The sequence below is a fragment of the Mycetomoellerius zeteki genome, unplaced genomic scaffold (assembly GCF_001594055.1).
Source record: "Mycetomoellerius zeteki isolate Tzet28-1 unplaced genomic scaffold, Tzet1.0 scaffold119, whole genome shotgun sequence".
Taxonomy (NCBI): domain Eukaryota; kingdom Metazoa; phylum Arthropoda; class Insecta; order Hymenoptera; family Formicidae; genus Mycetomoellerius; species Mycetomoellerius zeteki.
This window is the reverse complement of record NW_017256116.1, coordinates 747,964-774,689: the sequence shown is the minus strand read 5'-3', so window position 1 is coordinate 774,689 and position 26,726 is coordinate 747,964. Positions and strand designations below refer to the sequence as shown.

The window sequence follows — 26,726 nt, the reverse complement described above, 5'->3', positions numbered from 1 at the left end:
CAGGATGCAGTGTTCCGCGAGACTCGTCGATTCTCTTCATTATTTAGGACCAAGAAATCAAACTACGTACTATATAAAAAAAATCAAAGATAAAATATTCGAATGCTCAATATATAATTACAATAAGTACAAACATAATTAAATTCTCAGTGTGCACAAGCTATTATTTTAAAAACGTAAAAATCTTTTCTATATGCTTTAAACAGTAAAAGTCATGTAACACAAATTATATGATATAGTAATAATTACATACACATTATATAATTTATATGATTAGAATACGATTTGGTATGCATTTTATACGTTAAAAAAATTTTTTTTCAAACGTACTTTCTCATTGATATTTTATATAATTAATTGCACAATGTTTTATGGAAAGGATAAAAGAAATCGTCGAGCAACACATCATGAACTGCCCATGTCAGAGAACGCTTGTTACAGGAGATGAAAAGAAGAAAAAAGAACGTTAAGAAGAGAATAATATCTGTACCGCCCGGAGGATACACTTGTTGTATCAAAGATGCAAGAAGAAAATGCGAAAATACAAATGAACGAGGGCTAATCGTCTGATCGCTGGCGTGCGAATGGAGGCAGTCATCTTTGTACAGTGAATCTCTGTAGTCTTCATCAGTCGTCCGAAACGACACGGAACATTTTTATATATATATTATCGAGGCGCAATCTGGCAGAAGCGGTGATTCACGACGCAGTGATTGAAAGAAGTAACTCTCGCAGTGACGTTTGAAGAATTCGTCGGGTGTCACGATGGCGAAGAAACAAGGCGCAGATCGCAAAACAGTTGAAGCTACAAATATAAAATTAGGCTGTATAAAAAGTATGCATGTATACGTGTATGTGTCGTGTGTTGTGTATGTAATAGAGCATACACATTTTTTTCTCTCTCTCTCTCTCTTTTTTTCTCAAATTTGAAACAGATAAAATAAATCTACTTCCAATTTCGCTTCGCGAATGATAATTCCATCAATTTAATCGCCTGCATATTTATTTTGCCGTCGTTTATTAATAATTAAAGTCCAGGAGAAAGTTTTTCCCCTTAAAATCAGTTCGTGGTTGTTTAAACTCCTAAATACTAACTACGTCGATTTTATCGCTAAACCTAAATTTCTTATACAGTAGCGTGTACGGATTATCTAGCCATATTACTTGTTCAACTTAGAAATTAATATGTACTATGTACAATACACTTTGTGTTACGATTTTTTTCCTGTTTTCTTAAATCCACGTCACCAAGATCAGAACGATCGTCGAAAGTTGATTCACGTCGCCAGAATATCTCGATTTATCCACGCCAGAATATGTAGTACGGCATTTTCCTTCACATTTCTTGCACATTACTTCTCTCTTGCACTCTCTTTCTTTCTCATCTTCAGTTCAAACTACAGGCTATGCTTTGCACTGGTATGTAACACAGTTGAACCTATTAATCCCAGATACATCACAGACTCATTCCAAATAAAAACACGCACGCCCTCATTAGCGTTGTATATTATTACCGCTTAACGATTACATATATTTGTTTTTCATTTATGTACAAAAGAAGCGTCTGAACATGTTTGTGAACATGGGATATACATATATAGACCTAGATGTTTCACAGATCGGATGCTTACGCGTATACCGATGTCTTTTTGCGGACTGATCAAGCCCAAGTCAACATAAAAAAATAATAATTCACCTCGATCGAACGACTAAAGCTTCGAGCACTCGGTATATTAGTACATATATGAAATAGAATGGATATATATCGAGTGTCGATCCCGATTTATTTCCTTTGCGAAATGAAACGCTAACGTACATATACATTTGCGAGTATCGAAAAAACCTAAAAAGTGAAAAATATGTATATGTATAGGCGAGTACATGTTATTTAACGATTATGTAACGATTTCTTTTCTTTAGAACTATCGCACTCATAAAATTTCGCTAAACTAAAACTCCGAACCTGTACAATAACTCGCGAGATTTTAAAAAAAGGGCCCATCAAAACCACGGCGTCAATGTAATTAGTTTTCCACGTTGACATGTACTTATACATATATGTATTTATACAGATAACTTTAATGTCCATATCGGCATCATATTATAAATTATACATCGCAAATAACTAATTATTAGATAAAACTATTCGTCGCTATGTATTTAACTGAAAACCAGCGCAACATCGCGAGAAGGCAAATAAAATCGAAGTATGCGTTTCGTAAATTTACCTCTCTTCGCGTGACGCGGGAATGATTTTTGACTAAAAATACAATGAAATTACAAAGAGTTCGTAAAACAACAATATGTGTGGGACTCTGTTTAAAACATTATATTTCTCCATTTATCTCGCCGGAGATCGCAAATTTTCATATTTATATATATCTACATACACATATTTATATTTATATATATGTATGTGTGTACATATATATATATATATATGCGTATATATAAAAAGAAGAAGTCTCTTAAATTAGATTAGGATTTGGCGATCGACAAGAACGCAATGTGGCTTCTGATTGCCTGTAAAGCGTCCAATATAATCGATAAATCGTCCAATATAATTAAACATTGTTTCAATCGATGATCATCTGCGAGTATCCTAAAAAGACGTATGCCACAGCATCTCTCTGCATCCATAATAGCCATGCATCGTCGCACTAATATATGCCAGTTTAGCGTAAGAACAGTTACAGCGCTGAACAGTTATAGAAGACTATCAATCCTCATCCGAGAGCGGCTCGTATTGCGAGGAAAGCAACGGCGCCGGCTCGGCTTGCATCTGTTCCGATTTTGCCACAGAGGCGGATGTAGCTGAGGTGGGTGGCGGGGCCGGCGGTGGTCCTGTGTGCACCCCTAACGCACTAAATGGATAAAACGTGGTAGTAGCTGCGGGCGCAGGCGGCGGTGGTGGTTGTTCACGAGTGGTTGGATTCGGTCCACCCGCATTGTCGACCACCATTTCATTGCTTCCGCTATTACCGCCACCGCCACTTCCACCACCACCGCCACTCGATGGGCTTCTCTCCACGCTTCTCTCTGCACTAGCCCCCTTTTCATCCTTCTCAGACACAACGACGGAATTGCCGCCTCCGTTTCTATCGGAGCCCGCACCACCGTCGCCGCCGCCACCTCCGGCCTTGTCGTCCTCAGTACGCATCACCTCAACTATCTTGTTTTTCACATAATCGAATGGCGACACGTCATACGGCGTCGAATGCGACTTGTTGGAGGGAGTCCCGGAAGTGGATGTGGCAGTGCTCGAATCGTACAAGCGACGTGCGTAATGATTGGTAGTTGCCTCCGGCGGCGAAACTGGCTCAACCGTATGATATTGCTGCTTTCCCGATGATTGATGCTGCTGTTGCTGCTGTGTATGCTGCTGTTGCGCAACACGTATTATTTGTCGTTCGTCCCCAGTCTTCACCGAGTCCGGCTCATTAAGTTTTCGTCTCTTCCATTGATCTTCGGAAATTTGATATCTATTGTTTAGAAAATAAAGATTTCCGTTATTTATAATATACGAGTATTCGCCAACACATTGCGGTTAAGAAAAAAAAATTAAATGTGTTCTCTTTCTTTCTTTTTATAGGAAGTTTCAACAAACTGCTTTCGAACATTATAAAATTACAAATCTTATTATTCGTAAGATTTACATTCGATAAAATAAGAATCGATAAAACCGAATAAAATAAAATTAATCGAATATTATCAGAGCAAAAAACTGTGAACTTAAATTCATAACTGTGAGATTTGTAATTTAGTTTTATAAAAAGAAATTTTTCATCACGATGTAATATCGAGTTTAAAGAGATGACTTACATTGCGCGAGGACTTACCCAGCGTAGGATCTATACGACGAATGAGGCGGGCCATAATCTTTAGAAACAATATGATCAACGTGCTCGCCGAGAGTGATTGCTTTATTGCCGCCACTTCCGTTACCGCTTCCACCATTTCCACCACCGCTGCCTTCACCAGCGGGACTGTGAGCTATGCCATTAGGTTCTTGTTGATTTTCACGATGAAATCCCTACAATGACGAAAAAGAGTAGGATTGCGATAAGAATGCAATTTCAAAAAGCAAAGCTCTTTTAAATATAGCGTACGTTTTACAACAAACTAAAGGTTTCAAAGAAAAAGTAAAAATATGTTCGGCTACCTGAAAAAGACGATCGCCAGCACGTGCTGGCTGATTAGCTGACGATCCGCTTGCACCGGGATTCTCAACACTCTGATTGATCTGATGGGTGATGATAGCGTCAATTAAACTGGCGGCTGTGAGAGTCGACGAGTCGTTCTGCTGACTGGAAGATTGACTCTGTCGCGAAGATGACGATGACGACGATGACTGCTGCTGCTGCTGTTGAGACTGTTGAGATTGCTGAAGCCTGGAAGGTTGCGAGGAGAATCCGAGGCTCGCTAATCTCGACGAATCTCTATCGATTTGCTGTTGATCTCTGTATAGTTGCGCAATATGTCTTCTCTCGGCCTCTATACGTTGTTGCTGAATATGCTGCTGGATCTGTTGTTGTTGTTGTTGCTGTTGTTGATGAAGATGCGCCAGATCCCTTTCGCGGTGCTGCATAGCCAGGCGACGTTCAACATCTTTTTCGTGTTGCTGAATGGCGAGTCGCTCCTGCTGTTGCATCTCCTTCTCGCGTTGTTGTTGTACAGCAAGTCGATGCTCATGCTCAATCTCACGTTGTGCGGCAGCTGCCACCATTTTTTGGTGTATCTCTTTTTCTCGCTGTTGATGTACGCTAAGTCGATGTTCGTGTTGAATATCCTTTTCCCGGACTTGCTGCACAGACAAACGAGCGTGCTCGACGTGCATATCCTTTTCTCGCTGCTGCGCGAGACGGTGCTCTTGCTGCTGGAGATCTTTTTCACGTTGTTGATGGTGCTGCTGCACCGCAAAACGGTGCTCCAGTTGTTGCAATTCCTTTTCACGATGCAAACGATGTTCCTCCTTTTCTCGTAGATGAACGAGGTCGCGTTCTCTATCTCGATCGCGATGATGATGCTGCTGCACCGCTGCAGCCACTGCTAGTCTGTGTTCTGCAGCCTGCATTGCCGCCATACGATGTTCCTGCAGCCGTATCTCTTGCTCGCGAAACGCGCGGTTATTGTCATAACGATCAGCTAACAGGCGATCTGCCATCGTTTTACCGAGACCCTCGTGGCCACCACTACCGGATGCAGCTGGATGGCCGTGCGGATGTGGCACCGGAAGACTGGGTTGTTGTACTGCCACATCCACTAAACTAGAGAACGCCTCCAGGCCAGGTGGCGGTGGTGGATAGTGCATTTGCTTCTGAGGATTGTGCCTCTGGATAACACCTTGCCGCGGTTGCGTATGTGTTTGTGATGGAGGAGGCGTACTAGTATAGTAGAGAGTAGACGACGGTGGCGGTGGCGGTTCACTCTTACCGGTCGTCTCAGCAGCAACAGATGCACCAGTACTACTGCTACCACGAGCACGCGCATGCATCTGCTGACTTGTGATATAGTCATTCATAATGATCTGTCGGCTGGACAATTGTTGCTCCATCGAGTAACTGGGCGGCGGGCGTCCTGCGGCAGAATAAGAATTATACTGACTGCCACCATGACTCACTACCACGGCTGGCGACGCTGCCTGACTTGTAGGACCTTGTCCCGGCGGTGGGGGTGGAACGTTGCCACCGCCCGTCACAGGCGAATGTCGGATGGTACGATGATAATCGTATATAGGCGTGCCGCGTTTGTCTACCGCGAACGGAAGCACCGGTGTACCTTGTGTGATTGAACCACCTGTATCTTTCGGAGTCCCTGGTACAGCGGAGCCTGCGTTAATGGCGCCGCCGCCGCCACCGCCTCGTTCACTAGCGTTCGGAGCAGCACCAGTAACCGTTGGATTACCAGGCGGTGTCATTTGCCGCAATAAACCTTCATAACGCGCTGTGGATACAGGCGTGCCATGCGTGATGGAACCACCCTTGTGACCTGGCGTGGCTATGGTGCTTAATTTTGGAGATAGCTTGGGATGAGGCGGTGGTACGGTGACTTTATTCATCTTAGGTGTAATAGGTGCTTGTGGTCGCGGTGACGAAGCATAAATCAATGGACTTTTCGCGCCACGACCTTGTTCGGGATGAGGCGCGTGAGGATGATAATACGCGCCCGGCGGCGGTTCCGGTCGATAAAGCGTCACCGTCGGCGGCTTGTGAAGCTGCATTGAATGATTGTAATCTTGTTGTAATCTTGGTTTTTTGATACTCAAATCCAACGTTCCTTCCGTCTCTCGCAACGCTTGTTGTACTTGCATGACAACCAAACCTTCCTTAGGCAGCAAGTCCGAAGATGAAGCTTGACTACTCGGCACTGTTGGTGGGCAAGGTGTAATGGTAGCTTGCATTTGACCTAAAGAGAAAGAAAATGCATATATCATGAATCTAGCCCATCTTTCTAATAAATCATGAATGACCATAAGGCACAGATTAGATAAAAATAAAAATGGATTTTAAATGAACGTGATAAAGTCATTACTTTGAAAATAAGTTTTTATAAAAATTAGACTTAAAAAGAGTAAGTTTTAAGTAAGAATCCTAGATATAACAATAGATTATTCAATGAACTTACCAATTGGTTGTGGACTTGGAGCAGAACGATGAGCATGATGAGGTCCCGAGACAACAGAGAGCGTGGCTAGATTTGTATCTCTATTAGACAACGTAGTATTTGCTATATTTGATGAAGATTTGTAGCCACGAATATATGTTATATCGTTACGATGATCTGTCTTCAAAATACTAGATATCGTCGGAGTGCCAGAACTATTGGGTGCTGACGAACCACCACCGTCGGCTGGACTGTTGGGAGTACGTTTTAATTGCATCTCGATGACTCCAAGCATGAGATCCTTGACAGTGAGTGGATTGGAATTACTCGTTGTTGAAGGTGGTGAATGAACAATTGGTGGTGGCTGCGGATGTTGTGGCAACGATGTTGTGTTACTATTGGAGGTTGTCAGAGTCACCACAACACTGCTATTTTCCAAGTCAGCACCTCCCTGACCTTCGTCCGCTGTCTCCTGAAACAATTAGCGCACCTCTATCAGACGGTCCTATCGTACAAAAACATTGTTTTGCGCCTTGTTTTGTAATTGCATTCTTATCATTTTCAAAAATGCTAAGTCCATAATAAAACTAATTATATGTATATCTTATGCAAGGCAAAATTTGTAAAAGAAAGTCCGAGAGCTTTGTCTTACCGTGGCAGAACTGTCGTAATCTTCCCTGCCACCCGAAGTAGCAGTAGCAGTTCCACTGCTGGAAGACTGTTGAGATGATCCGGGCGGTACAAGTGATACTACGGCTATATCCGAGAGTTTCTCGCCGAGTTTTTGCTCGCTGGATCGGAAAGACATCGATAATGACGACGATGTCGCCGCAGTACCACTCGATGCTACATTACTGCCTGTCATCGTCGTTGCAGGACTTCCTGCGCTGGCTGTATCACTTGAATCATGAACCTAAAAGAAAAAATAAAGTAAGTTTAATTGATATATACGCAAAAAGGTAAAATGTTTAATTTGACGCAATCTCTCATTTAAAAAATTAATGTAAATTACCAATTGTACCAAAAACTAATTAGCTAGTTTCATTTGTAATTTAGGAATAGCAAACTACGTATATTTTCTTACACGAAAATGTACATACTTCTCATTTCAAATTCTGATTGTGTGTTTAAACTAAATAATGTTTAATAATTCGTGAGACACTTACAGCCAGTTCATCGCAGCTACTAGTACTACTGCCACTTTCTTCCTCGTCAGTCAGACACGGTCTTCGTTCCTCGCCCAGTGAGGCGTAGTATTCGGCAACTACTTGATCGAGGCTCAATTTCTTTCGGTAAGCAAAATAATAGTTTTTGCACTGATGATTCGTTTTGCCGGGTATCTGTTCGGCGACTTTCGGCCAATTGGTACCATGTTCCCGAAGTGCCCTGCGGAGTTGTTCGAGCTCCTCGTCCGTCCACTGACGCGATAAAGCATCGGCGCCATCCTCGGATACTTCGGTACCACCGGCAAGATGCGGCGCCAAACGGCGCGATATGCGGCTGAAGCAAGCCGAGCAACATTTCGTCGCGCTGTTTGGTATTTCTGAAATAAGTGGAATGAAGCGGTTTAGCTACGGAATGAGCACTTAAATAAAGTTCACTTTGTACTTTCATAAAATTCAAAAATCCAAAACTTGCACACTCGTAAAGACATGCAAACATAAAACATAATAATAATCAAATTTACAATAGATTTATATTTCCGGACATAAATTCGCGAAGAGCACACTCGCGCGTATAAATTTCATAAAAATTTGCGGAGAATACTCACGGAATTCTTGAGCGATTGGCTCCCGAATTTCCGGTGGCAAGTCAAGCCACTTGGAAGGTAACGCTCTTAGCCGTTTCACTCTCGATTTAGAGCTGCTCAGATTCGGACAGCCCGGCAACGGGCAGGCGGTGTAACGTCCACGGACGGCCTTGCAGCGGCAAGTGTTACAGACACGCGCACCAGGAGGTACTTGATCCTCCCGTAGGCCGTACTGCGACGCTTGGCTACGTGGTAACGCGCGACTATGCGCGCTTCCCTCGACGACGCTTTGGCACACCGTGCAAGCGTGAGGTCCTATCTGTTTACCACCCTCTGAAATCATAACAAAAAATTATTGTACAATATATGTAGGAGTAATGAAAAGAGCAGAGTAATAAAATAGTTTCCATTTGAAGATAATGTAAGACAAAAATTAAAAAAGGAATAGGGATTGAAACGTTTGTCTTTATTTATTTGTTTATAGCCGGCATTAAAGTTTTTATATTCTGATATGTTTATTTTACTAATTTAAATTTATAACGATTAATCTTTGGCTCGTAGCCCTATTTCTTTTTTAATTTTTGAATTTATTGAGCCTTATTACTATTATATTTTTTAATGTAAGACAATTAAATTACAGAAAATCTGTAGAAGAAATTTCTTATACTACACTGAAAAAAAGATTGGCTGCTGCAGTAAATTAGATGGTAAAATATGGCATAGCATTTTTAATTGCAGCAGCCAATTTTTGGTTAACCTATCTGCAATGTCAACATAGGATTTCGATAGACTAACACAACCAAAAATTGACTGTTGCAACCAATTAAAAATGCTATGCCATATTTCATCTAATTTGCTGCAGCAGCCAATCTTTTTTTTCAGTGTAGAAAAATTATTTTAAAAATTACGATAATTTCAAGAAATAAAAAAACCTTCCCCTAGTAATTTTCGATAAGTTAAATTTGCAAAATTGTCATAATCATAAACGCTCTTTGTCGCGAGTAATGTAATGAATTCCTCCGATCATTCCGCGCGATTGAAACGGGGAAAACGTTTCCGAATCGAGAGCGCGTGTTTCGCGCTGATATGCCGTTAGGGACGGCCGATAAAAATCAAATAAAATATAAAAGCGCACGCGAGAGCGAGACCAGGCGACGATACGCTTGTATCAGATGGTGCATATGCAATGCGCCACCACCACCGTCACCGCCGCCGCGTGTGTTAGATCCTATCTCGGTGCAATTGCGATATGACGCGCACTGTCGCTAAAACGTCAAAGGGGCTGGTCTATTGACGCGATTCGGCAACGCCAACGTGTTTGCGGCCCGCCGTGAAATATAAATGCACGCGCTGCGCGTGTTAGCCGTGCGCGATACGCGGAACGCGTACAAAACGCCACGAACACGCGGCGCGATAATGGTCGATCGTGTGCCATTCCGAGTCGTTAGAGTCACCAAATGAAATTTCAATGAAGCTCGATAGTAAACTAGAGCAGACACTAAAACGAGATAAATAAAAATACGCACTTTCTCGTTCGAATAAATTTCTTTTTTTCTTCTTTAAAATCGCATCATACGTTCGAGTGTCAAAAGAGAGTAAAAACTATTAATAATATATATATATTTTCTATCGTTTATTTATTATTTAAGGATACGAAAAGAATGTATACGTGGTTACACTTGTGTGGATATCCGCGAATCTTGTAATTAATCTCGATGACCCGATTACGCTTCAATTTAACGTTTCAACTCAAACTGAAACGTTCGATCTTCACAAGTGCTTTGGTACTCACGAATCTCTTTCGTTAGGACGAATCTATATTTTCTGGAGTAAAATCGATATTTTCCAAGAACGTTAATTTGATCGGCAATCAGATATTTGTAGAATTCTCGCTCGACAATAAACGCGCAAACAGAGTTGTTTCCAACGGCTATTTAGAGAATGTACTCGCGTTTATCCGCTATGAAATTGAGCAAATATAGTTAATCACGAGCAAGGAACCCGAGGGAAAACACGAGCGGCACGGAAAGCGAAGCGGGTGAAAAGGGGTACGGGGAGAGGGAGAGAGTTGGCGTACGGAAACGGAGCGAGAGACAGTATAATTACTCGGGACTCAGCTAATTAAGGACGCCCAATTAAAAAGTTCTCGACGTTCGTTCTTAGCCTCCCGCAAACGTCGGCATCGCTCGCTCCTAAATAAGATCGCTTTGATAGTTCCGTTCCTCCTTGCGCGAAACTGCGTAAATTTACTCGTGCCGACAATTATCACGGGACTCGAAATCGAGCACACCTAATAATCCCGATACCACTGAGATAATATACTTTTGTAAAATTAATTGTCAAAATAATCACGTTAGCCAAGAGATTCAAGAAATTTAAAAACAAATCGATACTACACTGGACTGGATCGGAAAGGGCTACTGCTCGTGATATTTTATACTGTTATATTTCGCAAAATTTACGAAACATTGCTAAAATATCTATTCGGAAATATAATTTTCTTTATATGTCCGAAAGATTCGAAAATCTGAATTAAACGAGATAAAAAAATCAATTTGACAGCCGTCTTTATTAAGACACGGCTTTGTATATTGCGTCACGGTTCAGGAGATTAATTTAATTCAGTAAAAATACAAATGAAAATTCGGAATTAAACGATGGTCGCTTGATGTTTCACTAATTATTTAACGTTCGATTTTCCTGGGAATTCTATCCCTCTCCTTCTTTCTCTTTTGAAATTCGTATATCGCCGCGAATCGCATATCCCGGATGCCGCGTGCATCTGCTCTCCAGTGACCTGTCACATCGAGCCGCGCGTGTCTTTCGGATCGTACGCGGAATTATTGTTGACACGGAATTACCGATGTGACGTCGCGCTCGTGCAACGCTCTGCGATGGCAAGCGGGATGAGGCCGGAGCGCGGGAGCAAGTACCTACATCGAATACCGCGATTGGAAGAGTTGCCGGCGAGTAGATAGAGGATAACACGCCGTGTGAGAATTCGCGACACTGATTGGCAGGTATTCCCGAGAGCGAGAGAAAATCGCTCTCGCGTAATTTGCGCGCCCCTGCCCCGCGATCGACAGACCAATCCTGGCCAAGTAGGATGCACGGCAATTTTTGCGCATTTGTATATCTCCAAGTATCGCGGAATACAACATCGAACTGCCCAGCCATATTCCAGAATACCCACTGCGTGTAACGCGCGGGAAATGTAGAACATGCCTCGATTTTTCACGATCTGTCATTTACATGACCGACAATAACGTAATTAAATTCGAACGCGTAATATAAATTCCATGTTATTTTAGGAACATAAATATTTAGATTATACACAAATTTGATACGTGCAGCATTATTTAATTAACAAAATGAATATCTTCATAAACTGGTGTATATTATTGATATGTTAATAATATTTCCTGCTATTTTACCTAAATTTCCCTCGTTTCTATTATTTTGGATTTTTCAATTTTAATAAAAAAATTCTTTTAAATAAAGAGAATAACAAATGTGATAGAGAAGAATTTTATATATGTCAAACAGACGAATTTTTTGTTCATTTTCATGCAAAATACTTCATACGTTTCTTTACAATAATTACTTCCTTGGTGTTTTAACGAGATTTTTATTCGACCGTCCGTTTCACCAAGAGCATTACCAACAGCAATCCATAGTACAAAGCGAATACAATATATCCGTGGAATATATAACGCAATAACACACATGTCACGTGGAATAATTCGTAAAGCTCGTTCCCCGTACATTCAAAGTAATACGTGGGGAGATCTCGGGAGAGTGGATCGGGCAGGTAAAGGAGAGTTAAAACTGGATGAAACGTCGTAATGAATAATTTATACGAGAGCCCATTCAATACTGAACGGACTGAACCCATGCGCAGTTACGCGATATTCGCAGTCGGCCAATGTTAGGCGGAAACAAATTATCTCGTCATATATCGAGCGGTAGTTTCGAGCAAATTAAGTTCAAGACAGGGGGTCTTTATTTATGCAGCTTGTGGTTGTCTCGACCGTATTTATAATTGACGATCTTACAAATCGGAAATTAGGACAGGAAGTAATAATTAAATTTTTTTTTGTAGTAAGATACTTTAATGATTTATCGAGACACGTAATTGAACGTGTAAAGAAACAAAAACTACCGCGGCCGAAGTCAAACCCTGCTCAAACGATAAACTCACCCGATGAAAAAAAGATGCGGCTACGAGAACGGGGGACATTACCTCCGCGCTAATCAAGCTCGTTGATGGGGAAAGGGTAATTTGAATATTTCATAAAAGCCATGCCGCGAATAATTTGCCGCTTTGCTTCCCTCTTTCTCTCGTAATAAGACATTATTCGTGTAATTTGTCTCCTTTCCACAATCCCGCAGAGTAGCCTGCATAATTACATACGTGTGTATGTGTGTATGTACAATTATTCTCAAGATTTCCCTGTAAAATTGTAATGACGAATTAAATGACTGTACGTGAATTTCTTCACGTAATTGAGTGTTGAATTTTTGCGATCGACTAAAGATGATCATCAACCGAATCGGTGGATAATCAAACCGAAAAGGACATTTGCTCGCGTCGTTTCCTCGCGGGGATACCGCGCACATATACACCCCGAATAAAATATTCTCGCACTCTTTTGATTCTTTGATCAATTTTAAGTTTTCTGTTTGGTCAGCATTCTCTGTGTTTCCAACATTCTGGGAAAACATCAAAGTGTTGCATTTAACAGCGTCGAGATCTCTTATTCGTAAAAATTCGTAACAAATAAATTCGTCCGGCCACACGAAGCGATCTTTCTTTGTTAGGACGAGCCTTCGCGCTTTAGCGTTCTTTATGCGGTTCGGCTTTAGAAAACACGTCGATCGGCACAATTTGCTCGGAAGAGAAAAAGCAGAGAAATCTAAAGCAAACGTACGGCGGACTAAAAAGGGAGGCGCGCCCGCCCGCGGCGGCGCTGCGGATTCGCTCCGGGCTGACATTTTTGTATTTATGTATTTATGAGATTTACGCTCTCTCCTGCGCTGGCTCCAGCGAGAATGATTAAAAACAAACACGCGCCGCGATTCTTCGCGATTCCACCACCACCGCTCGCGCGAACAAAAAGAACGGTCGATGTTGTGAGGATGCTGTAATACGTGCAATAAATTCACCGTAACGCCACGTTTCGCCGGAAACGCGTCCTCGTTGCAACTTAAAAAGATACAGGTGCGTCTAAAAAAAGTGCGTAATTTCTAGCGACAATAAATAATAAAAATATATCCTATCGTTAAGCTGTCTTTTCTGTTTTGTATTCGTTATTGAATATCGATACCACAAAATTATACTGTTTATTAAAATTATTCATTCTTGCGCGAAAACGAGATAAAGAAGGAATAATGTCAGCTTCTTATTCCAAAAACATTTGTATCAAGAGACGTGATCCTAATCGGTATTCGTTCCGAAAATTCCGCAAATAGTATTCGCGGGTCCAGTGTACTTTAAATTAATGTATCTCTTTACTTAAAGTTAACGTAATTAAAACATTTTTTTTTCATTTAAAAGATCAAAATTCGAGAGATTAGATTATGTAAAATTGTAAGAAACATTGTTATAAACGATATTTCATGTAGTTGAAGAAATCGTCCAGGTCCACTGGACCCACGCGAACATCGATTAATGAGACACAGTTTATAATTAGTAATTATAGACAATTTTTCATAGCGTAACGAGAAATGTTATCGAATATATAATGTGCAAACACATCTTTGTACATCTCTGCACGATGTAATGGACCATCTCTCTCTCCTTTGACAAGCCACCTGCGCGATTATCGTTAGCGGGGAACAGGCCATGTAAATATGGAATCGCTTGTAGCGTTTCGGTGGCGCTTGAGAGCTGTGCCGGGCTGGATCACGGTTTACTTGTGCAAATAACATCTGTCAATCGCTACATGGACGAGCGAAAGCGCGGGGGGTTACTGCCGCTGATGACGAAACCATCGGTCCACTCTCCCGCGGGCGTGCGACCCTTTAAAACATCTCGTCGGCTGATTGAATTACGGTGATTAGCCTACCATGATGTCCTCGGGAACGATGTAAAGTATATCACTACGATGGACAGTGCAATATCGATCTATGCGTGCCGATGCTACGAATTCATCCCGCGAGATTTTGTCATTAACAATTTAATACTCTGATATCCGAAAATAACGCACAATCTATTACGACCATTATCATATCAAGAAAGAGAGAGATTATTAGTGAAACTATAATGAAACAAAAATAATTAAAAAAAAAAAATTAAAAAATTCAACTGTTATTCATCAGCTTTAATCGAAGACGAGATCAAAAATGCGAATCATAAAACATGAAATTGGTATTTAAAATTGAAATTTATTTTATCATTTCTAGAGGTTTAACGATGCGACAAGCAAATTGCAGCAACATTGAAATGGTATCTGCGGTATCTTTTCAATATTATCACGTTAAATTACTCTCATATAAAGATGACAGAATTTATTTCGGACTCTGATCCTCTCTACCACTCCCATTACCCCATTGTCTCGAATGCATGAAATAACGTCCTTTGCCTTATCGTGCAATTACACGGAACGGATGAATAACCACGATGGAGAAACGGATGAGACGAGTCGACAACGTTAAGTAGCGTTAATTCGTACAGGTGAACGCCGAGGAGTTTCCGGCGGCCTCGGCACATTAGCCGTACCGTGTGTATCCATACGGAGATAATCCGACGCTATTTGCGGAGCGGAAACGCGCCGCCCGTGCCGAATTCAAACGATAGCGCTCCTGCACACCGCCTAGTGCACACAAGAACACGGGGAGAGAGAGAGAGAGAGAGAGAGAGAGACGGCATAACGGAGGCATTAATTGGGATTAAGTAAATCAAGACGCTAATTAGCTCGTGCCAGGTGCGCGCGCGCGGGTTTTCACCCCCGTTTGCCCCCTCGTTCTCATCGCTATCACCACCCGTTGACTGGCATGACGAACGAATCCCGGGCATTTAATTTTCCCAACAATTTGCTATGACTACTCTACGCAATTATGACGTACATGATCTAGGAGCAAGTCCTCTCCCGTCATTTATTTGCGTGTTATCGAATTATCGTTTTCTCGCGTGTCTTCGTGTTATTAATCCAGGGATACTGATAACACTGCTCTGGATTTCAATCAGAAAAAAGAACCTTGAATCTTCTATTTTATTAATAAATAGAAACATTTAGTAAGAAAATATGTGTTAATTTTATAAACATTAATATTTTAAAATAATTATTAGTAATAATTCGATTTCAAACTTCATCTAAATGTGCTTTTTCTAAAAAAATTTTTTTAAAAAAAAAAAAAAAAAAAAAAATTTTCTAGAAAATGTATTATTTACCTGTACATCTTTATTTACTTGTAAACAAATTTCTCTGTTGAGATCGTGTTTGCGATATTTTCATCAATTTTTCCTACTAAAATATGATGCTTCCATATATTCCTATATTACCTCGTCGGAAGTCTATCAAAAAATTATTCAATTGAAAATAAGTTTATTTAGCAAAGTAAATAAATTTGACATTTCAACTAAAGCATTTTTAATTCATATTTTCCAGAAAATATATCCAATTTCCAAGCAAAGAGCGTATTGCAATCACATTATTGATCCTGAAGAATATATACCTATATATGTATACACCGCCACATGGCGATACAATAAATACGATTAGTAATTCTGATCTCTCGATCTTTTTCACAATAGACTCCCTTTCTGTTTACTTATGCGCAAAGGTATATAGCACAAAAATTTGTATTACTTATTATTACTTTAAGTCATAATAAAAGTTGTAAAGCGAATATAATATATATCATTGTTACACTGTGTCATTATTTTTGAATTTATATTCCTGCACAATACAGTTAATTATATTGTTTGTCAGAAAAGTTTTTTGCGATAACGCGCAAAAAACAAATAAATAAATAAATGGAAACAGTGATTATTTCCTAGAAGAGAACACAAAGAACCAGAAGGATGAGGAAGATGAGAAAATCAGAGGAGAGTGGGAGAGGATTCGAGAAAGCTCCTGCGGAAACGCGGCGGAGAACATGCGGTAAGTCCGTGCACAGGGCCTGGTAATATCGCGAAAAGTGTTTGCTTAGCTTGTCTCGACCGACGTTGGAAGCATTAAACCGCGAGCGTTCTTTCGTCTCCTCGAGAGACGATCCCGGGAGCGAGGATCCCCCCCCTCGTCGATGTGTACTCTTCCACCGCCCTCGATTATTTCCGGTGCGGAGAGTTCCGGGGCCCCATACGCGCGAATTCCCATTTTCCCGATTAAAGTTATCGTTGATGATAGCGAACGAGCCAATTAAACGAAAACGTATCTTTTCGAAATAATTAAAGCGAATATAATATTTTTCACTTATTATACTCGTCATTATTTTTGAAAGCGTTTTCATACGTAGCTTGTATGACTTTGCTATTTGTACAATTTTTATTTTCATTACTAAATAATTTTTTATTTTAATTCATATTATACTATCGTACTTTTAATTCATTACTATTGTAAAATTTTATTTTATACTATTATTGTTATTTTTATGTTTCGTGTTATGGGCACTTTAGCGAAGATATCTGCGAGAAACGCATTCACATGATACATTCTTATCAGGAAACTGATTCTTCTCTAAAAGCACTTGTCTATTGTAATCGACATTGATTGCTATTGTAATAATCTCAACGATACTCGCTGATCGCGACAATGTTGCGATAGAGGGTCGACACGACAATCAGACGAACGGAAAGCGCGGAGGGATGTTGCCTCTGTTAGCTCTGATTTGGGACGATGGCCTCCTGGGAAATGCACGTAATCGTCTCGCTGAGTCTCTATTCTGGACCCTCGGATTCTCACCAATGATGATTGGACTTGTTTATGAACGCGATCGCAGCGCAAAAAATCGCCGACTGAATTGACTGACAGAAGTCAATGAAGAGAGTGAGGTAGAATAAAAGAAACTTTCCTTTATGCCATCGTATTAGCTTATATAAGCTTAAACGGATAAGCTCGTATAAGTTCGTATAAACTCAGACAAAATAATTTTCTCATGACAAAAAATACAAAGTAAACAGATATATCAACGTATGTATATTATAAACCTCATTATATTTACAATAAAAGAAACTAACAAATCCAATGCCCGTATCAGAAATCAAGATTGAATTTGATCAATCAAAACAAAGTTCACTAAACTTGATATTGGTTTTCTTTCTATCTGGCCAGTTAATTTCAATCTCAATCTCTAGTCTGATACAGGCATTAAACTTTTCCTTTCCGTATGAAAGAAGTATCACTCTAATCACCGGCGATCGTAATTCTGCCATTCAACTGCCAGTCAATTTCCCTTTTGAAGAAATAAAAAAACAAACGGGACAAATATCGCTCGGCTTCCTCGCGTAAATGAAAACCGAAACCACCAACAAGATGAAAAATAGGGAGAGGACAAGTAGCAAAGGTGGTCTCGTGGCGGCACCAAGCACCCAGCGCGCGCGCGAGAGGTGGGGCAGGGTGCCTTCCCCAGGGTGGAGAGTATACGAGGAAAGAACGAAGAAGAGGGCCGGAGCGAACGATCGTGGCTCCGGAATAAAGTGGAATTCAGCGCGAGCTGAATTATAAACGATATTATGCAAACACGGCGCCGCGGAGTGAAGAGAAGCGCGTACTCTCTCATGCTGCGAGAGTTAATTTGATGAAAAACATCAGAGGCCAGGCCAGGCGCGGGCAAGAGGGTTTCGGAGCAAAAGAGAAAGAGAGAAAAACAAAGAGGCAGAGAGAGAGAGAGAGAGAGAGAATGAAAAAAGGGAAAAGAGAGAAAGGAAGAGACCGGCAAAAGACGCATCTCGCGGCGAAAGATCGCTCTATCCAGAAGGCGAGAGCGCTCCTCTCCTCTCATTATCCAGTCGGCTCTCGAAAGACGTTTCCTTTCTCCTCTCTTCTTTATTCGTCTTTTCCTATCGCTCGCGTTTGCATCAAGTCGCGTTTAACTCTCATTTGAAGCCGACAAATAGGTTAGGTTTATCGCATAAATGCTACAATTACGATGCTATCTTCTCGTCGCACAAAACAATCCGAAACAAACGAAAACAATCCATTTTCTATATATATATTTTTTTTAACTACAAAGTCGATTATTGCTCGATAGATCACAATTATGAATACTATTTTTCTTCTTTAAGAGAATGTTTAAGTTTTTAAACTCATCTTTAATTTAATAAATATCGATGAATCGCCAAATATTTCGTAGATTGAAAACTGAGAGATCTAACTGGCAATTATTAACTTGAATTATCAATGTAATATTTCGACTGTGGTATTTCTATTATCGCGAGCTCTTCTTCCAATATAATCTTCGTACGCAACCAATTAATATTTATCCAATTATTAATATCCTAATATTCTTATTAATATCCATTAACATTCAATCAATTAATATTCGTTCACGCAATATTGGGGAGAAATAACATCCAAGTTTCAAGATTCTCATGATTTTCAACATGTAAAGTTAACGTGTTATTATCTCGAGCCTCGTAATCATAACGTAGTGTGATATAATGGCATTGTTGCATCCTGAATTGACACGATACACACGCGATATACACGCGTTCGTATCGCGATCGATGTGTTATCTATACATATCCTTCGTGTGTCTTACAATTATGCCATTATATCTTTGCATGCTATTATAGACCGTAGATGTCTTGTTCACGTTCAATGCAAAAATTTTCAATCGTGCACAAAAAGGAGGGAGGTCGTAATTTATCCGAATAATATTATTATCTAATTCTTGGCTTTGATCTCAATGGGGAATTAATTGCGGTATAAATGACGCAATTGTAAAAGAGTAATTAACGGTATCATCCCTTTTAACGAGCTGCAATAGAATCTTTCGAAGCCCTTTCGACTCGAATTCTTCTCGCATCTCTCGTGCGCGAAACGAGGACGATCAGGAGCGCATCCTGTAATACCGCGATAGAGAAGACTGATCCTTCGGGCGCAGGTGCAACTCGGCTGTGATCGCGACGTATGCCGCCAATCTGCGCTCGTTGGGGGCGGTCCTCGGTCGCTCCGAAGGGGGTTGAGCCAACCCTACGCGGCGCGGCGTAGGTGGTAGAAGCTCAGCTCGAAAAAGCGAAGCGCTTCTACGCGCAGCTGATAAACAGTACGACGATGGTGCGCCTGCTAGCCGGCGCTTCCAGCGTTCAAATCACGAAGAGTCGCGAGATCGGTCCGAGCCGAGTGTTCGCGAGAACGGTACCGCATCTCGACCAACTTGTATACTCGCTGATCTCGTGTGAGAAAGCTCGAACCGTGACTTCCGGATTATCCCGACACGATTTTCAAGATTCAATCATATTATAAGGGAATACATAAAGCAACTTCGTAGACTTTTGTAGATTTTGTGAGAGAATAACGATGACGTCAATTGTTACGCTCTACGGAGCGATCAGCGTCCTAATCACAGAGCTCCTATCCATTTCCTTCCCATGTCACGAACGACGTTAAGACGCGCTGATTTAAACGTCTGTGAGAAATTCGAGGGTTTACAAGTGTTGGATCTACAAAGAGTTGAACAACGATGTATGGTTTATACAGAGCGTGGTTCGGTGGCGGTGCCACGAGTACCAGCTATCCCTGTCTTCAGGACACGTTCTCGCCACCTGACACGGTGGTACGAGTCGGCAACGAGGGCGAGCACCAGTTTGTCGCGCACAAAGGTGTACTCGCGGCTCACAGTGGATATCTAAAGGCTCTGCTGACGAGCGCGGCGACGACGACGGCGACGACATCGTCGAATTCGCCCTTCGATCCTACCTGTGCGACCGTCGCCGTCACGGCGAGCAACGGGCAATCACAACGACCGGTCACTTCCGTATCGGTCTCGTCCATCGGTAAATATAGACCACAAGTTAGAGATCGTTCTAACGATACACCTATTATCTCATCCTCGGATAGAATTGCCAATAGAAGACTTAACACTGTCCCTCTCTCAATATTTATTTATAAAATTTACTTGAAAGAAGAAATTTATTTAACGTAAATCGCTAAAATATTTTTAATCATATATTTCTAAATTATTTAAATCGTAAATTAAATTATTTGATTAAAGTTTTCAAAGAATTATGTATTGGTATTAATCGATATTAAAATTAAAGTTTTCAAAGAATTATTTATTGGTATTAATATTTTCTGCTCTTTCGGTTTTTTGTCGTGACACAACAAAATACAATGCTTTCAAAACTACTTTTGAATAATAACAGTAAGCCAACAACGAAACAGAATAATTAACAAACTTCCAGTGGTCGCACAGTGTGCTATTGTTACTTCCAATCTCTCATTGGGATTTTCCAATATAGTTACCCAATTCAATCCAATCCAATCCAATAATTGAATCGCTTGGTTCACAAGTGGCGTAAGTCCATTTTCGTAGTGTTTGCAAACAAAACATTTTCCATTCGTATTGCAAACGTTTTCTAATAAAATAATTCAATTCGTTAAATAATTACGTTAATAAAAATTACGATTTCAAAAGCAATCTAAAGCGTATCTTAATTCACCACTTGTGAACCAAATCCCAGCAAACAGAATATTTTCCAATACGACTACTAATGTATTTAAGTATTTGCATAAAGAGTGGGAAGCTGTACGGATACTTTAAAGTTAGAAATGCCGATTATCTCTCTCCTAGCAGACTAAATTCTCCATCTAGAAAATTATACGTATCACTAAGCTTTGATCTTACTTTGCAAGACAAACAAAAATAAGAATATCTGATTTTAACTCGCGCATTAACATGTCCCGGTTCCCAATATGACTTAGGTGGAGAGGCATTCGCGCCGTTGCTCAACTATATGTACACTGGACGACTGGAGGTGACGCTGGATAATGTTTATAGCGTGCTACTAGCGACGCATTTGCTGCACATGCCGGGTGCACTGGAGCAATGCAGAGCCGCGCTATTAAGGTTGCGAGCACCGCCACCTCTGCCAACACCGCCGATGCCGACGTCCGCATCAACGACGCCCGGGTCGCCACCGGGAACCACCGGTAGCATCCTACGACCTATACCGAGTAGGCTGGTAGTAGGCCCACCGCTATGTTGGCCCCCGACGACCCCGCTTGCATATCCACCAACAGCGCCGGCACCGACTGCCATGTCGCATCTGCCACCGTCAATGCAACCATTGATGCAACCAACCGTACCACTCGGAATCAACGTCGTCGTGCCGAGAGAAAAGCAGGAGCAGTGTGCGCATTATAGGTTCGCAATATGCAATCGAATCTTTTTACACGGCCTTGTCCCAGTGTTAAAATTTAAATCAGAAGATTTATAAGTACCTTATCTCTTTCACATGTTGGAAATCTTACATATGTCTAGCAATAATAAGATTAATCCAATAAGATTTCATCTTATACGAATTTTTATTTAGCCAAGGCATACTGCAATGATTAGCAATTCTCATATTCAGAAAAGAGAATTTGAACACTTATTGAATTATTTTTTCAATTTTTTTCTGTTTTAGTAATAGCTTATACGTTTTTCTGAAGCCAAAGAAAAATTAAAATATACTCTTGCTGTGTAAAAATAAATTAACTTAAATAAATTATTCGACTTCCATAGAAACAGTAGCATGTACGTTTGACGCAAGTGATTCACATTGTCAATTGTAATAATATCTATATAATATAATCAAAATGCGTAACAAGTATAGTGATAATATAACAATATTTTCTTTAAAGGGGATTAAAATTATTCTAGATTTCAAGATTGATGGAAAATTATATGAATGTTTGCAGCGCCGGTGAGATGTCAAAGTCGCCGCAGTCCTCGCCGAGCGCGGCGCACCACAAACGTCCGAGATTGCACTCCAGTAGATCGAGAACACCGGAGATCGTGTCTACCGTTTCCATCCGCAGCTGCGTTCACCGCGTTCGCCGTGACGAGCAGCACAGCGAGTTCTACGACGAGAGCACCATCGCCGTCGCGGTCGATCTCACCGGCTCCATCCTATGCGTCGCAAACGCATTCGCCCATGCATCACAACAGTGACAAGTCGATGGAACGCGAAGTTCAACGAGGAGAAGAGGTCGAGGATCGTTCCGCCAGATCGTCTAACGATCGGCTAAATAAATCGTGTACTGCAGCATCCGCCGACAGCAAAGCACCAAATCGTAACCGCAGCAGCAGTAACGATAGCAACGATAATGAAGATGTTGCGATATCGGAACATGACCGAGCGCGTTCGTCTCGTCGTCGAGCTCGAAACGCAATCTCGGGCACAAAAGAGGCTTCCACCACAAGCACTGTCTTTTCCGTAGTGTACGACATCGCGTGCTGCGATGGACCGGTGCGCTTCCACCGTGTTTTGAATGAGAATTATTCGTCGTCGACGTCGCACGAGTCGCATAATGCCCCGATACGCCCGTTGAGAAACTGTCAGCTGACGGAGGGAGAGGATCCGTCAAGCGAGAACGACGAGAACGGTGGACCAGCAACGCAAGGAGGAGGAAGCCGTACACGTAGTCCCAGCAACGATTCGAGCAACGATGGTAGTAATAGCGGCAACAACGGTGGTTGTTATACTTGCGGCTATTGCAAGCACACCTTCAAATCACAATATTGCTATAGGAAGCACGCTAAGCGGCATTTATTGCCAACGAGGATCAACGAGACGACTGGTGGTGACAATAGTGGAGGCGGTGGGGACATTGTTAATCACGGATCGCGGCAGGATGCCGCGCGTGGAAACAGACGAGAGGTCAGATTGTTGGATTTGAATGTGCAGTACTATCCCTGCAAGATCTGCGGTTGCAAGTTCCCCAGTTACTACTTCGTACACAAACACCGAAAACTCTGCCACGCGAATGACGAGGAGAGGCAAGCCGCCACGGATGGAACGAATGCATCGAGTCGTGACGCGGACACATCGTCCACTCAGGATGCTCCGTGAAACGAAAGGATACGAATCCTTTTCTCTCTTTCTCATTAGATAGGTACTGAAATAATATCACAAATTTTTGTCTTTTAATGATAAAAAGAATCATCATTTTGTTCTAATGTGAAATTTTAACGCTTCCAGATTTTTCCCTTATCTGTTACCAACATAGACACTTATGGAAAACAAAGAAGAGATTCCCTTACTCGAAAACAAGAGGAAAGACATTTCACAGATGGAACTCAAAGTACCTATTAATATTTGCGCGTGTGTCGAATATTTAATTGCAAATAAAATAGATTGATAATCAAATCAAATTATCGTAGAATGTAATATGCTGGACGTTACGTTTAATTAAACCCTGTTCTTGCGTTATTTCAAAAATGTATAAATCATTAAGAGATAAAACGTCGTACATGTTAAAAAAGATTTAGCTTCTAATTTATATTTAATAGATAGTACCTAATCGCGCGTTTCATCTTTTACGTGCATTCTTTATCATTATACATATCTTGATGTTATATACGTCTTGGTATATATTTCGTGTGCCAAGAAATTGTACAAAAAAAAAGATAAAAGCCTACGATGTAATTACGTAGTGATGTAATCAAATCTTCGTTACATATAACAATTTAATTGTAAGGAAAGTTATAGTGATAAATAAAAAGGAATACTAATTTCTCTATGTAAAATAAAACTGCTCATACACAAACTGTATTTCAACGTTAAATTTAAAATTAAATGTAAGTTAAACGTTATTGCTACATTTCATTCATTTTATGTAAAAACATTTACATCTGTTATAAATAAGCTGTATGTTTCAATTATATATGTATATATATTTTTTCAAAATTTAAGTATACAATCTAATAATGCTAATCCGATATGTTTCGGAAACTCTTTGAAAATTCACAAAAATAAACCACGCGCGCGCGAGACAAAAAAATTATATTATTAAATATTCTATCGTTTCTATCGTAAAAGCGACATAATAAAATAAATACTTTTCCGAAAGTATCTATATCAATAATGAAATTAATATGATAATTAAAGATACATTATTTCGGATATATTAATAAATTAACTTTCGAAGATACAGAATAATATAAATAAATAGTTGAAGTCAATCGAAAAACTTCAAAAACTTTTTTTAAACGTTATTAATCTAATTCTTATGTACTTATGTACAAGATATAACGGGGAAATTGTAATTACGTATTAATGCAGATGTTCAGAAAGCATATATAGAAATTGAAACTTTTGGAATTAAGACCCAGCTTGGAAAAAATCTAATTAATGTCAAACAAAAATACAAAATATCAATTGGCACTAAACTTACCGATGACGTCGATCGATGGTGCCTCTTCATCACTGGTTTCCATAGGAGTATGATTCTCTTTCTTCTTATCTTTTATTCTACCACTAGCTGCTACGTTAGCACCACTGTTATTCGTGTCCCTGCAACCTGGTTTCTTTTTACTGGATTCCTTGAAGTCTGACTGGATAGTCGAAACGTTCGTCGCGTTGTTCAACGAAGACGCAGACGATGATAGTGCGCCTTTCCCTTCCATTCTGTAACAATATCGAAGCACATAAATTGGATTTGCTTAAACAAATACAAGCCGCATGAAATATAAATGTAAACTCTGTGCACGCTCGTGTTAAAAGATAATCCATGAACGTTTTGCTTCAATCATATTTCCGTTTTTCAAAAAAAAAAAAAAAAAAAAATGAAATGTGAGATTTTGTCGTGATAAAAAAATATTTTTCATGATAAAATTTTGCTGATTGTGTCTTAAGAAGCAGCAGGGAATTCGACACTCATCATTCTCATTGGGCAGAATCACATTTCCAACGATCGAGTCAATTACGGTGATGAGAGCCTACGTAAACATAATCCACTAACCGGTAACCATTGATTAGCATTACAATCTGCTAATAATTGGTCTCCCCCCACCCTTCGCCGCCACCACCGTCGCATCACTCCGCCCAATCACTCCTGGCATATCCCCATCACCCCCAAAACCGCTTTCCACCCTTCAACGACTTGCTTCTTTCATTCGACTATCGCGCGATCACCCTCGATAAGTAAAACTTATCTCTATTAGTACAGCGCCATAAAAAAAGGCAGATTAAGTTTCTTTTTGCGCGCGTTTTTGTAATATCCGTACGCTGCTGAACAGCGTATTGTAATCGTTAAATGGGTATTCGCGGGTCGTCTCTCCCACCGTGGACAATATTGAGATTGGTTCGTTGGAGTGGGGTATGTTTGCGGAATGAATATCTTCCGGCCGATGGATACGGTTCATTCAATCAGTCCGCGTACACGCTTTTATATAGATCAGAATCGGGACCAATTGATATGCGCGTTTCGCAAAATGAGCCACACCAACTTTTTTATTTCTTACTCGCGTATCGAAAATGATTAATATTGTGAACATTTGATAAAATACTAAAAAGAAGTAAAGGTACGATATTCACATGGTAACATTCAGCGAACGTATTCAATATTCATATATATTAAAATACATTCTGTCATTCTGAGAACACGTTATATGCTACCTCAATAATTCCAAAATACAATAATTGTATAAACTACATGTATAAGCTTCAAGTACATACTTAAATTATACAAGACAAAACGTTGCATAAAGTTTAATTAAAATATAGATTTAAAAAAATATATATCACACGTACATTACTTTAATGTCCTTCCCCGACGTAGGTTCCGATTGTGACTCTTCTTTCGGCTCTACTTTTATGAGATGAGATTCTTTTAAATCAATTTTGTTCTCTTTATTCTCCTTACTCGCCTCCCTGGAATCCTTCGTACTGGACATTGTCGACGTTGTCGAGATGCTTGACGTCGCGGTGGAGTTCGGGACTGATGTCATTGTCGTTGTCGTTGATGTCGTTACTGAATCCGCGGTTACACTAACGCCCGACGCTATCGAGCTCGAAGGAGTCGTCGTCGTCGTTATTGTCGTGGTTCCGACAGTTGTTGACGATACGCTCGATGTGCCCGTAGTGCTCGTTGTGGATGCAGACGTAGTCGTTGCCGAACTATTCTGAGGATTCTCCTGAGTTTTCTGTTGCTGCTCCCGCTGTAACCTTGTCGTTACGCCTGTCGTTAAAATATCTATAGGTCCAATAGTCGAACTGGTATTATTTACCTGAAACAATTTATTAAGAAACATTTTCTCACATATTAACAATCAAAAACTTAATAAGTGTTTTTTAATTTTTAAATGCTAATTTCTAATTCCTTTTGCTATTGATAAATTGTATATATACAGTATACAGGGTGTTTCCAAATTAAATGGCAAAACTTCGGGAGCGTGTAGAGGAGTAAAAAACTAAGAAAAAAAGTCCTATAGACATATGCTC

At 40.4% G+C, this 26,726-nt stretch overlaps 2 protein-coding genes across 3 annotated transcripts in view; one reads left to right on the top strand and one right to left on the bottom strand.

Moving 5' to 3' along the window:
• Positions 1-1,594: 1,594 nt before the first annotated feature.
• Positions 1,595-26,726, bottom strand: part of Smr (nuclear receptor corepressor smrter) — a 31,392-nt gene continuing 6,260 nt past the window's right edge. The window contains exons 6-14 of one of the 2 annotated variants that reach the window (XM_018459601.1): positions 26,037-26,512; positions 24,679-24,911; positions 8,375-8,686; positions 7,770-8,146; positions 7,256-7,516; positions 6,625-7,075; positions 4,163-6,405; positions 3,840-4,033; positions 1,595-3,482 (exon numbers count right to left, since the gene is read on the bottom strand). In XM_018459601.1, the coding sequence (XP_018315103.1) occupies positions 2,720-3,482; positions 3,840-4,033; positions 4,163-6,405; positions 6,625-7,075; positions 7,256-7,516; positions 7,770-8,146; positions 8,375-8,686; positions 24,679-24,911; positions 26,037-26,512 (5,310 nt within the window). In that variant the 3' untranslated portion in view covers positions 1,595-2,719. The remainder of the gene's footprint in view (positions 3,483-3,839; positions 4,034-4,162; positions 6,406-6,624; positions 7,076-7,255; positions 7,517-7,769; positions 8,147-8,374; positions 8,687-24,678; positions 24,912-26,036; positions 26,513-26,726) is intronic. The other variant, XM_018459593.1, reaches the window with a different exon arrangement.
• Positions 19,982-23,354, top strand: LOC108730118 (mucin-5AC). The gene is given in 4 exon segments (XM_018459613.1): positions 19,982-20,294; positions 21,223-21,664; positions 22,201-22,311; positions 22,313-23,354. Coding segments are annotated over 4 exon segments (1,908 nt in total).